The sequence below is a fragment of the Balaenoptera borealis genome (genome assembly GCF_965194805.1).
Source record: "Balaenoptera borealis genome assembly, chromosome: 1".
NCBI lineage: Eukaryota > Metazoa > Chordata > Mammalia > Artiodactyla > Balaenopteridae > Balaenoptera > Balaenoptera borealis.
Window position 1 is genome coordinate 22,359,134 of NC_138860.1, and position 15,826 is coordinate 22,374,959.

The window sequence follows — 15,826 nt, forward strand, 5'->3', positions numbered from 1 at the left end:
TGTCCTAGGCACTTCTCCAATCCTTCAAATAATCTTGTGCAGCCAATACAAAAAAATAAGGAAACTGAGAGTAATCCATATTAGATTAAAGTCCATGTTAGACAGATACATATATATGTATATATATAAACAATAAGTATCTATTTGCTAGAAAACCCTGATTCTTAATTTCATTTTTTGCCCCTGAGTAGCTGGATGACCTTGGACGAGTCATATAAATTCTTAAGGCCTCAGTTTTCTCACTGTAAAAAGAAAGGACGGGTTCTGGTGTCTACATCCCTTTCAGTTCAAGGGTCTAATAAGCAGCCTAATCTTTGATAATAGCTTCCTAATTAATTGGAGAAAAACATGAACTGTTCATTTGAAAACTGGAGAGCACGAAATGAGTACATAAAAATGTGATTCCATTACAGTATTTCCTTGATTCCAAGGTATAGTTTCATATTTTAACCTTTTTTTTTTTCCCTTCTATTTTTTTGGTCTCACCGCATGGCATGCGGGATCTTAGTTCCCCGACCAGGGATAGAACCACTGGACTGCCTGGGAAGTCCCCATGTTAACATTTTTGAAATGAGAATGCATCTTGATCAAATTGCATGTATATTATTGTGGCAGTACTTTTTTTTTCTTCCAGAAGAGCTTTTGTTAAATTGATAACATACCTTAAAGTCTTTACAGCGTCTTAAACAAAATTGAAGAAGCCCAGCATACTATATTTCAAGGCATCTAACATATCTGAGAAAGAAATGCTGGCAATTATATTGTAATATATCATATATTGGAAGACCATTCCACTGTCAAATGTACATCTTAGAATCAACTAAGATTTGATATTAGAGATTAGGTTTGACAGGAAAAGTGTGGATTTCACGGATTTATGGCGTATGTGTCTTGCATTGAGAAGGGCCATAGTGGCACAACAAATTAAAAAAGATTTCTAAATAAATACAAGTGAAGAAAAATTTTTATTACTGACCACTAAAGTTAGATAATGATAAAAAGAATAAACATGGCATTTTAAATCTTGAAGTAATTAAGAAAGAAAAAAACAAATCTGTTCTTCATACTAGAGCAGCAAATAACAGAGGGACCAAGCTAAACGTCTTCATTGTAGACTGATTTGTTCCATTAGTTCCCTTTTGTTTTTATAGTATATATTTTCCTAATCTCTAAATACACTGATTGTTTTTGACATAGTCATCATCTTTGTATATCAGATTCTAGAATTTTATTTTTCTGTCTTGGGTAAATTGCCAAATTGCTAGGATTTTTGTTTTGTTTTAATAAATGGAAAAATGAAATTTCTTCCCTTTAGCCTTGGAAATAATTAAAATACCCCCAAATTTAGAGCTACACTTTAAATAAGATAATTTTGTTTTGCAAGTTAACATACATTGTCAGCAGTTAACATTAAACTGCTCACCTTGGGGAAAATTAGTGTATTGCTGTTTTTCAGAGGTCACTTTGCTTCCTTCTGAATCCTAAACAAAAGATAGATATATGCTCTATCGTGTCTTTGTTTTTATGCTATCGGTCAGTCAGTGCTTATAGAACATTTATGAATGGAAGAATACCACATTAAATACTGTTCTTTTCCTACAATATCAACTAATGCTTCAAATCTTTCTGGCTTTTGTGGTGCTATTCTAGTTTGTCTGTCTTTGTGACCTCCTATTTTCTAATTTTTTTTTTTTAGTTGAAGTATAGTTGATTTACAGTATTCGTTTTAAGTGCATATTTTCTGATCTTTTTACCAGCTTTTAATTATAATGGTCAGTTGAGGCTCCATTTATAAGCCTTTATTTTCTTGTCTTTTACTTCATTTGGGATTCATCTGCAGTGGTTTCAGCTATCTTCATGTGAAATTTCCAGAACCATATCTTTAGTCTTAACATTACAGTTGCTTACAGAAAATGACCAATCAACTGTACCAATACTAGAACTCTCCCAAAATGAGTGATCTTTTTCCTTTTAAACTTACTTCTCATTACTGTCTGATTTTCCTGCTCAAAACGTGAGAGATTTTATTCCTCTCAGCTTTGTCTACATATCTGATCTGTCTTCAGAAGTAGTTTGCTTGCTAATGGTTTATTCCTTCCAGGCTTTGTGCCTTTGTTCTGTCAGTATTAACTTGGCAGTTCTTGTCCCCTCTTCCTTTAAAGCCTAGTTCAAATCTTGTATCATGTGAAGTCCCTTGGTTGACCTTATCTGGTTATTTATTCATATTCTCATCCCCCAGTCAGTTGTATACTCATACTAGTCAGTACTCATTCCGTTGCATTTCTAGACTATTAAGAGATACCTAAATTCTAGTATTTAGCTAGATTCAGTGCAGCAAAATTCTAGTATAATAAAATAATTTAGAAACTACCTTGGAAATTAGTACAGCAGTAATTGACCTTAATTTTTCACTTTGTAAATAAACATTTTTTTTCAGTTTTGAGATGTAATTGATATACAGCACTGTATAAGTTTAAGGTGTACAGAATAATGATTTGACTTTAAAAAAATTAGGAAATCATCACCACAGTGGGTTTAGTTCCAGTATTTAACTCAGAAATTATCAAAGAGGTTATAGAGTCCACAAATAGAAAAAGTATTTTTCTACAAAGTTGTGTTAGAAGGTGTCTCACATCAAGTAGTTTTAACAGCGTTAACAACAATGCAACCCCCAATTTTTATTCCTCAGAGGCACTACTTTCAAGTCTTTGGGTTGTTTGTCTTCTATTTGATAATATCTGTTGACTTCCTACTACAAAAGATGAGAATTTAGCCTGCTTTATTCCCCCTCATCACACACAAAAAGACATACTCTCTTTTCCTTCCTCCAGTAACATGATAAAATTTCTTTTTTCCTCACATAAAGTTCAGTACCAGTGTTCATGGCAACATGTTTATGCAGGATTAGGGCACTGGTTCTCATTTGTGGTCCAGGTTTACCAGAGGGGTTCCCAAGACCCTTTCAGGGAGTCTATACAGTCTAAAATATTTTCATTACTTTACTAATATATTATTTGCATTTTTCACTCTCATTCTTTAATGCAGAAGAAGCAGATATGAAAATTCACTTGTTTCTATTAAACCACGGATCAAAGAGATTTATAAAAATGTAACCCATTAAATATTTTGTTTTAGAAACAGTTACGTATGTTAATACATATTGGGTTTTTTTTTTTTTCCAGTAGACACTGAACAAATGTTTATAACTTACTAGTTAGAAATAGATTCCACCATATTTTAAAATATAATTTAGAATTACTCTTAGTATCAGTACTTAAACCTTATTATGTTTTCATTTACTTTGAAATGAAAAGAACTGTTTACCTTCATACCTTTCATTTGGCATACTGGGATTTAGGGAATAGCTAGTATTTAATATTAGAGTATCAAAACCTTTATTAGCTCAACCCAGTTTACCAGAATTTTTGTCCTTATAATCTCAGGAGAAAGCAGACTTGTATCAAAAGTTTCATCAGTATTTCATTTCAAGTATTTGTCAAGCATTTGTTTTTAGGTGCTATGAGAGATAGAAGCATAAGACAGCCCTTGCCTAGTTGACTTAGCCTTGATGTAGATTTATCTGAATAATATCTCAGTGTTGCACTTTCAACAACACCTATACAGTGAGAATTAACATCCAGGTTGATGAGTTTGAGTCACTGCAAAATACTCAGGAAACAAAGAACAAATGTATTTTGTGTAGTAGGTTTCATTAAGATGAAAAAGATACTGGGATATCTCAGAAATATAAGAACTAAGTATGTGAAGCAAAGTTTTCAAATTAGTGGTAAGTTAAATTAAATTTATTTAACATAATTTTTATATAGCACTTTATAATTTACCAAGTGATTTAGTGTGTGTTATTTAATCCTAATGACATCCCTATATATTAGATACTATCCATATTTTACAGATGTCTGATTCAGGCTTTCAAATAGAAGCTGACTTGCTCAAGGATGTATAATGGTTGGAGTCAAATTTAGGTGTTCTGACTTCAGATCCTGTATTTTTACTGTATAAAGACACCATGTTTTTAAAGGATTCAAAGTAGTTAGGTTTCTGCTGTACATGTTGAAATATTTTGGAGGATATGACGGTATCTAGTATAGGCTTTGGCCATCATAATCTGTCATACTTAACCCAAATCACTAGAAGAAATAATTAAAAACTCTCATTCTGGTTATAGATCATAAAAACTTTGTGAGCGGTTAGACTCAAGTTTGAATATGTTTTTGGCCAAAGGAGAATTTTCTTATTTCAAACTATTAAAAACCTTCAAATATGTTGTTTTAATGATCATCAGGACTATAGTCTCTGACCGTAATAGCAGGGATACATCCAGAACATTCAACAAATACCTAAAGTAAGACTCAGTGCTTCCACTGCAGGGGGCATGGGTTCAATCCCTGGTGGGGGAACCAAGATCCTGTAAGCCATGTCTCGCAGCCAAAAAAATTAAATATATATATATATTTTTTTTTTTTTTTTTTTAAGGAGTAAAGTATTCCTTGCCTACACATAATACTAATTTTTAAATGCAATATTGTAATTTACAATGAGGGATTCACCCACATATACTGATTCAAAGATTCAGATAGCAAACTGGGGAACAATACTAGCACAGAGAATTTTGACCCATTGGTTATGAGCCTAAGTTAATTGTTACCAATTTGGTTTTTACTTTTTAAAATTCTTCTTTCTCATTCTCTCTTCCCATAGGTTTGTAAAAGAATGGACTTGGTCTGCCAGAGAATGTTGAATCAGGGATTTCTAAAAGTGGAGAGGTACCATAATCTGTGTCAGAAACAAGTTAAAGCACAACTCCCAAGGTATGTTATGGTTAGCATTGGCAATAATTTACAGTTGGGGATTTTGTTTGTTTCTTGATTTTTGTTTGTTTGTTTTTGATCTCACTAAGGGTTTACTTGGATTAAATGGTTTCCAAGTTTTTGTAGCAAAGGGTACACAGATCACAATAAATCATTTTACTATGGTTTGTTCAACTCTCACCATATCTGTTCAACATTTTGGTTCAAACTAGGGCATTTAGGCAAGAAAATGAAATAAAAAGCATCCAGATTGAAAAGGAATAAGTAAAACTCTCTATTCACAGATGGTATGATCTTGTATACACATGATGTTGTAAATAAAATACATTAATTATTAGAGCTAGAAACGAGGTCAGCAGGGATCCTGGATACAAGATTAGTACACAAAAATCAATTGTATTGGGACTTCCCTGGTGGTCCAGCAGTTAAGTCTCCATGCTCCCAATGCAGAGGGCCCAGGTTCAATCCCTGGTCAGGGAACTAGGTCCCACATGCTGCAACTAAAGAAAGATCCCGTGTCCCACAACTAAGACCCAGCACAGCCAAATAAATAAATAAATAAATGTATGTATAATCCTATGCACTAGCAATAAACAATCCAAAAATGAAGTTAAGACAATTCCATTTACAATAGCATCAAAAAGAATAAAAAAACTTAGTAATGAATATAACCAAAAAAGTATAAAACTTGTACATTAAAAACCACAAAACACTGTTAAAAGAAATTAAAGAAGACTTAAATGAACAGAAAGGCATTCTATGTTCATGGATTGGAAGATTTCATACTAAGATGGTAATACTCCTCAAATTGATATATATATTCAGTGCAACCCCTATCAAAATCCTAGCAGTCTTTTTGCAGAAATTGACACGCTGATCCTGTAATTGCTATAGAAATGCAAAAGACGCAGAATAATCAAAACAATCTTGAAAAAGAGCAAAATTGGAAGACTACCATTTCCCAGTTTCAGAACTTACTACAAAGTTACAATAATCAAGAGTGTGGTGCTGGCATAAGGATAGACATACAGGGACTTCCCTGGTGGCGCAGTGGTTAAGAATCTGCCTGCTGCGCCCTGGTCTGGGAGGATCCTACGTGCCGCAGAGCAACTGAGCCTGTGTGCCGTGGCTACTGGGCCTGCGCTCTGGAGCCCGCAAGCCACAGCTGCTGAAGCCCATGAGCCTGGAGCCCGTGCTTCGCAGCAGGGGAAGCCACCGCAGTGGGCCGCGCACTGCAGCAAGGAGTAGCCCTTGCTCACTGCAACAGGAGAGGGCCTGTGCGCAGCAATGAAGACCCAACGCAGCCAAAAATAAATAAATAAAAATTAAAAAAAAAAAAAAATCTGCCTGCCAGTGCAGGGGTCACAGGTTCGATCCCTGGACTGGGAAGATCCCACATGCTGCGGAACAGCTAAACCCGTGTGCCACAACTACTGAAGCCCATGCGCCTAGAGCCCATGCTCCACAGCAAGAGAAGCCACCACAGTGAGAAGCCTGCGCCCTCAATGAAGAGTAGCCCCCGCTCGCCACAACTCGAGAGAGCCCACATGCGGCAACGAAGACCCAACACAGCCAAAAAATTAATTAATTAATTAAAAAAAAAAAAGGATAGACATACAGATCAATGGAATAGAATTGAGAGTCCAGAAAGTGAACCCTTAAATTTTTAGTCAATTGATTTTCAACAAGAATGCCAAGAAAATTCAATGATAAAGGATTAGTGTTTTCAACAAGTAACGCTGGGACAAAAGAATGAAGTTGGAAACCTTTCTCAAACCATATACAAAAATTAACTGAAAATGAATTACAGGCTTAAGTGTAAATGTCAGTGCTGTATTATAAAACCTTGAGAGGAAAACATAGTCATAAACCTTCATGAACTTGCATTAGGCAGTGATTTTTTAGATACGGCACCAAAAGCACAAGTAACAAAAGAAAAAAGTAGACAGACGAGAATTCATCAAAGTTTAAAATTTCTGTGCCTCAAAGGACACCATCCAGAAAATGAAAAGACAGCCTGCAGAATGAGAGAAGACATTTGCAGCTCATGTATCTGTTAGAGGACTTATATCCAGATGGTACTAGAAACTCTTATAACTCAACAATAAAAAGATAAATAACCCCAATTTGAAAGTGGGCAAAGGATTCGATAGAAATTTCTCCAAAGAAGATATACTAAAGGCCAAAAAGCCCATCAAAGATACTCAGCATCATTAGTCATCAGGGCATTGCAAATCAAAATAGTATGGGATACTGGTTTACACTCACTAGGATGGGTGGCTAAAATTTAAAAAGACAAATGTTGGGAAGGAGGTGGACAAATTGGAACTTTAACATGTTACTGGTGAGATTATAAAATGGTGCAGCCACTTTACAAAACAGTTTCTCAAAAAGTTAAACATAGAGTCACCAAATGACCCAGCAGTTTCACTCCTAAGTATATACTCAGGAGAAGTGAAAATATGTCTACACAAAAACTTGTACACACATATTCATAGCAGCATTGTTCATCATAGCCAGAAAGTGGAAACAACCCAAAGGTCCATCAACAGATGAATGGATAATCAATATAATGGTATGTCCATATAATAGAATATTATTCAGCGATAAAAAGGAATGAAGAACTACTGAGACGTGCTACAACATGGATGAACCTTGAAAACTATGCCAACTGAAAGAAGACGGACACAAAACACCACATAATATTATGATTATGATTCCAATTATCTGAAGTGTCCACAATAGGCAAATCCATAGAAACCGAAAGTAAATTCGTTCTTGCCAGGGGCTGGGTAATGGGAGTGATTGATAATGGTTACAGGCTTTCTTTTTTTTTTTTCTTTTTTTTAATATCTTTATTGGAGTATAATTGCTTTACAATGTCTTTTTAGTTTCTGCTGTACAACAAAGTGAATCAGCTGTATGTATACATGTATCCCCATATCCCCTCCCTCTGTGTCTCCCTCCCACCCCCCCTCCCTATCCCACCCCTCTAGGTGGTCACAAAGCACCGAGCTGATCTCCCTGTGCTATGCAGCAGCTTCCCACTAGCTATCTATTTTACATTTGGTAGTGTATATATGTCCATGCCACTCTCTCCCTTCATCTCAGCTTCCCCTTGGCTTTCTTTTTGTGATAATGAAAATGTTCTGAAATTGGATAGTGGTGATGGGAACACAACTGTGAATATAGTAAAAACCCCTAAATTGTACCCTTTAAAAGTGAATTTTATTGTATGTGAATTATGTCTCAATAAAACTTTTTAAAAGTTTAAATGAGCTGATTTTATAGGCAAAAATATATGGTCTCTTGTCTTTATGTCCATGTGTAATTCTTTCATTAATTTCTCTAATAGCCATTAGGCTTGACAAAGCCAAAGAACAAAACAAAAAAAACCTATTTTTTTTCAAATATTTTATCAGTGAGTATTGGATTAATCCTTGGCAAGGATTTCTAAACATAGTGATTCATTTATCATTACAGTTAAACAAATTATGACCCAATTGTAGATTTCTAAACGTGTAAATGTTAGACTTACATTAAGGCATTTTGTTTGGTTAACATTGTAGTCCACAGTACTTCTTTTAATGGTTGCCTTTTTTTTTTTTTTTTTTTTTTTTCGGTAGAAGAGAGTCAGAAAGGAGAAACCATTCATTAGCTCGTCATGCAGACATCCTCGCTGCTGTTGAAACAAGGCTGTCTCTCTTAAATATGACTTTCATGAAGTATGTGGACTCCAATCTCTGTTGCTTCATCCCAGGAAAGGTAAAATAGAATCCCTTACCTAGAACAGCTGGATTGCACTATGTAAACTAAATTATTATAAAGTTACAGAGTGATTTTTTAAATAATAGAATTATTTCTACTCTTCAAATGTATTTCTATGAATGGATTTGTTAAGCTTCTATGCAGTAACATATAAATATGTATCATTTATGTGATCTTTATATTTAAAATTATGATTTTGAAATATACTGTAGAAGCGCTACTATTCTTTAGAAAAGCTTTTTAAGGGTTCATACTCAAGAAAAAATTTTGCGCTTTTACTTTTTGTTAAGATGCCAGAGATACAGCAATGAATAGGATAGGTATTGTCCCTGTCTTCAAGATTGTTATAATTTGGGGGAGGTGGAGTAGGAAAGACAAGCTGGTTTGGTTTTGTTTGAGAAATGTTTCATGAAGACAACTTACAACCTTCCAGATTTGACAAGAATAGATAATTACTGTGTAACAGTATACTCAGAGCTAAGTCATAGTGCTGTTTAACACAGAAATAAGTATATTGTGGTACCTTTATTGTTACTAAGTTAATAAAGATCCCAGCATTCAACATGCTACTCATACCTTCACTAGTATTTTGCTTCTTGAATTCAGTGTAAATTCAGAATGAAATAATGTCTATATCTTTTTATGTCGAAGAGATGGAGGTAGAATTAAAGGTCATTTTGCTACTTAGTTGATACTGGCAAAAGGTTCCCTTAACATGGTTGGAACTAATTAATACCTAGTAAAATTTGAATGTTCTCTTTTTGTTATTTCCATAGATAATTAACATTGGCAATATTTTTAATGTACTTTCTCCATTTTCAACTTTCTGTGACGTTTGTTGGGAGCCGGAGGAGTCCTGTTTCTTATTTAAAGTATACTTTGGTATAGCTCACTTTCCTCATATTAGCTACCAATGCTTCTGTACGGTACTATAAAAGGGTGACCAATTAGAAACTTTAGATTCTGATTCTTATGCCAGATTTTAACCAGGTCTGATTCATAGGCCTTAACTCTTAGGTGTTCCTGGGATGTTCACTGAACTAGAATAGGTTGTCTCCTGTAGCCTCGTAGTTTTTATTGCATATCTCATAAGGTTATGAATAGTTAAGACGCATCTCCAAGCTTCATAACCTTAGAGACAATTCAGTCAGTTGTTAATGAGAGTTGAGTAGTTTGCAGCGAAGTCCATGTGGCCTGCAAAGCCAAAGATATTTTAGTACCTGACCTTTGCAGAATGCCCATCTTTTGTTCTAATATATCAGGATCATGTGATGAGAATGATACTTACTATCTATACAAATGAAGTTAAATCCAGTTGAGTCCTGCTGGTTTTTTGGAAACCACTTGTTTTTGCTTTTAATTCTAGTACCAACTGAGGTGGTAGCAATGGAGAATGTCTTCAGCTTTCAAGCTGATGTGTATCACCCTGGGCATTTGCTCTGGACAGCTCCTTAACTGAGACCTTTACCTTGCCTGCAGTGGAAAAGTCTTCCATTTTTCCTTCATAGTACCCATTTCTTCCAAAGATCTTATCCTGATTTATTTTTCTCCTACAAATCTGAACTTGACTGGAAAAACAACCCCCAGAAAACAAATAATTTTTGTTTTTATTATCACCTTGGCTTCTTCTCTTTCTTACAAGTGCCATCTATATAGCTTATACCTTGCCTAAAACAACACTGTATACTCAGATTATTACTTTTTATTTTTATGTAGCTGTTACTTTTTAGCTTAGACTAAATCTAAACTGCTAACTTACACAGTTTGCAGTATTTGGGTTGTTTTATGATTGTTCCTTTTTGAACTTCTCATCCTTAAACTTTCACATTCTATCTTCAGAACATAAGGATGTGGCATTAATTTTCACATCCTTAAGTGAAGACATTCTATAAAATAATTTTCTTTCAGTCTAGCATATAATCTTGGTTTGGTATCTGATTTCTATAGTAATTTATTCTTGGTTTTTCCAGGCTCTTGCTCCCGGGTTATACTTAAAAGTTCAGGTGCTCTTATACTTTTTTTTTTTTTTTTAATAGTTTGGCAATTTCTTTAAATTTGTTTATTTATTTTTATGTTTTTTAATTTTTTTGGCTGTGTTGGGTCTTCGTTTCTGTGTGAGGGCTTTCTCTAGTTGCGGCAAGCAGGGGCCACTTTTCATCGCGGTGCGTGGGCCTCTCACTATCGCGGCCTCTCTTGTTGCGGAGCACAGGCTCCAGACGCGCAGGCTCAGTAGTTGTGGCGCACGGGCTTAGTTGCTCCGCGGCATGTGGGATTTTCCCAGACCAGGGCTCGAACCCGTGTCCCCTGCATTGGCAGGCAGATTCTCAACCACTGCGCCACCAGGGAAGCCCGGTGCTCTTACACTTTGTAAGAGAACTCTTTTTGTGGTTTTGTATAGAATATATCCATTTTGTTAAAATTCAGGTCTCCAGTAGGGATTTCATCTCTCAAATTACTTTTCACAAGTTACTTAAGTGAATCTGGGTAATATCCACATTAGTTTAAATTAGATTGCCTGATATGTACCAGAATTTTGGACCTTTAAACTAACAGTTGGGAAAATTTTTTTCTTTTAATTATTCTGTGAAAGAACAGTTGAATTTGTTCATAAAATTAAATGGCAGGATGAAGATAGAAGATTAAATATATGTTTACCTCTTAATTTCTCCCAGAACTCCAGTCAGTGGAGTGGAGTAAATGATCTAATTTTTAAAAGGAAAAAAAGATAAAGACCCATGAAAATGAGGTCAGAAAGTAGACAGTAGCAACAGAATTTTGGAAGCTGGAGAGTAGATGAATAAATGGTAACTGACTTAGCAGAACTGAGAAAGTTAATTCCTAAACTGGGAGTGGGGAAGCTGGGAGGCAACCCAGTATGCACAACTGAACCTCTAGAAAATTCTAGGTTGAAAGCTCCAAGCATTTCTGAAAATGGGGCTGAAACAGGAAGGTTGGTTGAGAATCTATATTTAAGAATGATTTAAACTTATAGGTCCCCTCTCCAACTCTAAACAAGCTAGAACATTGCCCTTCTACTCAGTGAAAACCTAAGGCTTATTCACTGGAGGGGTTTAAAATGTAGTCTCTTGACAAGGAAACCGTACTAATAGCAAGGGCATTAAAAGAAAATCTATCTAAAGATTTCAGACTAGTTGGGAGTTTGCCACTATGGGCTATGGCAGGGATCAGCAAATTTTTTCTGTAAAAAGCCAGATAATAAATATTTTTGGCTTTGTGGACCACATGGTCTGTGTCATGAATACTCAACTCTGAGAAACAGCCGTGATTCTACAACATGTGGTAAATGAATGGGTGTGTGCTTGTGTTCCAATAAAAACCTTATTTACAAAAATAGGCACAGGTCAGTTAGGGCCATAGTTGCAGACTCTGGCCACTACATTGATGTTGCATTCATCTTTTCTCAGAACTAAAGTTTAGATTCTTAGCTTATTCCTGTATACATTTCTCAGATCTTCTGTCTGACATATAGAAGTCAAACTTTTTATAGTAAGCTCTTGGTCAATATCAGCAGTTCACACATACTGAAAAACACATGTGAGTAGAGGCCAACTAACCATTCTGGGAGATATAATAATGAAAAAAAGACATGAATAATTTCTTCTCTTCACCATTACTAACAGCCCCAGTAACCCTTTTGTGCTTATTGAAACACAAACGTCAGTGTTTTCACAGTGTAAATGACTATGTAAGATCATGAAGTTAGATTTCCCTGAACAAACATAAAATCTACATATTATGTATTATTGGTTTGTTTTTAACGTTTTTGGTGAAGAATAACTGGTGGTGGTCACTTTCTTTATTCCTTTTTTGGGGGGTAACTTTTTGTTTTGATGCATTTTCACATTTACACAAAAATTGCAAAAATATTACAAGGAATTCCCATATATCTTTTATCTACGTCAGCAGTTATTTACCTTTTGTCTCATTTGCTTTTATTCTCTCTCTTCATATGTATTTTATTTTTTTCTGAACCATTTGAAGATAAGTTGGAGATACTACTGTGACCCTATATTCTTAAATATTTCAGTGTATTCCCTAAGAACTAGGATATTTTGTTACTTAACCACAGTACAGATATCAAACTCAGGGAATTTAACATTGATCCAATACACTTATCTAATCAGTAATCTGTATTTAAATTTCATTTCTTATCCCAATAATAGTTTTCCTAGCTATTCTTTTTTTTTTTTTTTTTTTTGGCTGCATTGGATCTTCGTTGGTGTGTGTGGGCTTTCTCTAGTTGTGGCAAGAGGGGGCTACTCTTGGTTGCAGTGGGCAGGCTTCTCATTGCGGTGGCTTCTCTTGTTGCGGAGCACGGGCTCTAGGTGCGTGGGCTTCAGTAGTTGCAGCACACAGGCTTTAGTAGTTGTGGCACGTGGGTTCAGTAGTTGTGGCACATGGGCTCAGTAGTTGTGGCTCGTGAGCTCAGTAGTTGTGGCTTACGGGCTCTAGAGCGCAGGCTCAGTAGTTGTGGCACACGGGCTTAGTTAGTTGCTCCATGGCATGTGGGATCTTCCCGGACCAGGAATCGAACCCGCGTCCCCTGCATTGGCAGGCGGATTCCCAACCACTACGCCACCAGGGAAGTCCCCCTAACTATTCTTATTTCTGAGTCCAGAATTCAATCTAGGATTACACATGGACTTGTTAATCCTCTTTAATGTGAGATAATTCCCTACACTTTGTGTTTCTTGAGCTTCACATGTTTGAAGGTCATAGGTCAGTTATTTTGAGGAATATATATCCTTCAATTTGAGTTTACCTAATGCTTCCAGAATGTTGTATTTATGTTTCTTTCAAAATTGGTTTTAATGTGAAGACATTCTTAAAAATATCTATTACTTGGAAGCATTTCCTCCTTTCACTATGCTGGTCCCCAAGTAAATATATACAGTCCGTGAACCTTTAAAATGAAAAAAGAAAAATCAGTCTATTCTCATTGATTTTTTTTAGGTCCCTGCTCTTATCCCCCTATACCCCACCTTTCCCACCATCTTGGCTAACTAGGAGTTCTGATCAGCTTTTTGTGTGCTCCATTCTTTTTTTCTTTCTTTTTTTTTTTTAAATGTATTTATTTATTCATTTATGGCCATGCTGGGTCCCCACCTCTGCGCAAGGGCCCCCTCCAGTCGTGGCAAACGGGGGCCACCCCCCAACGTGGCGCCTGGCCCCCCCACCATCACGGCCCCCCCCGCCGCGGAGCACAGGCTTCAGACGCCCAGGCCCAGCAATCGCGGCCCACGGGCCCAGCCGCCCCTCAGCTCGCGGTATCCCCCCAGACCAGGGCCCGAACCCGCACCCCCCGCACCGGCAGGCAGACCCCCAACCACTGCGCCACCAGGGAAGCCCGGAAGAAACAATTTTAAGTAAAAGGGGCGGAAAGGAAAATTAAGGAAATCTCAAGTAGAACAAAAAGACAGAAAATGAGAACATATGAGGTTCAGTATTTTAATAGGAGCTTTGTTTGCTAAACCGTAGATTAAACAAGATAGAAATTCTCTCATCTATAGTAGTAGAAATACTTAAATGATATTCATAGTATGTCATTTATTACTGTGCCAATTTAAACATAAGCATGATATAGTAAACTGCATGTGTTAGAAGTATGATAGTTGTTCACATTTGGTTTCTTAACATACTTTTTTAAAACTTAAAAATATTTTCATAACTATTATTTTATTATTTCAAACTTGGGTAGGATTCGGCATGTGGCATATTATTTGAAAGGTGTACAAATAGCCATTAAAGAGTTTAGGTGACCTTCCTAAAACCTGTGATCTTTACACTGGACACAAGACTCACACATTACATTCTTGTTGCTAAAGTAATTTTCAGAAAGTGATTAAACCTACTCAGAAAATGAAATATTTTAAAAATCAGGTAAATACTATGCTTTCTTAATACGTGCCTCTAAAGCCATTGTAGCCACTGATGACTGAATGCTAGAAGCAGTTTGGTTGTAACATGCTGTGTCCTTTTTTCTTCACGTTGTCCTTTGCTTATAACTTTTGGACAGAGGACAGAAAATATTTTTAATTTTATTGAAAACGTGGATGAGTCCATTTAACTAAAATAACCTCTATATAGTAAGCTTTGAAAACATTGTTTCCTAATGGAAGACTTGAACAAATGGAAAGAGATACCTTGCTTTCACACTATATTTAGAAGGCTGAATACAGTAAAGATAAGATTATTTCACAAATTGGTTTACAGATGTGATTTAGTATTAGTAATCCCTATGGGATAGTTTGATATGAAATTAATTCTGAAGAATCAGGGTTATGGAAGAGGATTCACTGCATAATAAATTTCTTTTAAAAACCTAGAATAAAGGCATGGTACGTAGTAGCACTACATGCATGTTGATTTCCTATGCTATCACCTGGCCATCCACATCATCCCTCTCCTCAGGCCACTCCTCCTTTAGTCATGTATACCCTTCTCCTGCTCAAACTTCTCTTCCCCATTGAAGTTCTGCTTATTTCTCATTGCCAAGTCCTTCATTAGTTCTCTCAAACAGATCTTATTTCTCTCTACTTTTTTTTCACACAGCACTTTGCTTGTACATTGAATTTACTCAGTTTGAGCTAGCCTTTGCTGTGTATGGGTCTTTCACTAAGTCATCTTGCATTGGATAAGATGTATGTTTTATTCATGCTTGAATCATTATAACAGTCATTTCTAGTCTAGCTCAAATATACTGTAAATATTCTACTGTCTACCAGTATTTATGTACATAAACATAATATAAATAGATCCGTTAATAAAGCTGTGGATACTCTTTCAAGTATTACATATTTTTTTAAAATTCCTCTCAATAAAAATTCTGTTAACTGTGACCTTTATATTCAAAATCTGGCCTCTAAAAATCATATTCTTGTATTGACTTTACCCCTGTGGCTTGTCCCTAAACAGTTTTATTTAGATGTGTCAATATTAAGCAATTTATGATATTTGACCATCTTTATCACTCATTTAACAGACGTTTATTGAGTATCTGCTCTGTGCCAGACACTGCTAGACTGTGGGGATCTGACAGTGAAACTAGGCATGGTCTCCTAAATTGAGCTTACTATATTATAGGAAGACAGACATTAACAGAAAAATGTAGTACTTAAAACTTGTAATGTGTATTCTGAAGGTAAAATAAAGGATTTGATGAAGATGTTAACATGATTTAAACTGAAAGAGGGTTCAGAAAAGACTGC

At 35.8% G+C, this 15,826-nt stretch overlaps 1 protein-coding gene across 1 annotated transcript in view; it reads left to right on the top strand.

Annotated features, from left to right (window-relative positions):
• FBXO28 (F-box protein 28) overlaps positions 1-15,826 on the top strand; it is a 30,203-nt gene that overhangs the window by 5,372 nt on the left and 9,005 nt on the right. The window contains exons 2-3 of the mRNA XM_082390017.1: positions 4,720-4,829; positions 8,456-8,594. Of these exons, the coding sequence (XP_082246143.1) occupies positions 4,720-4,829; positions 8,456-8,594 (249 nt within the window). The remainder of the gene's footprint in view (positions 1-4,719; positions 4,830-8,455; positions 8,595-15,826) is intronic.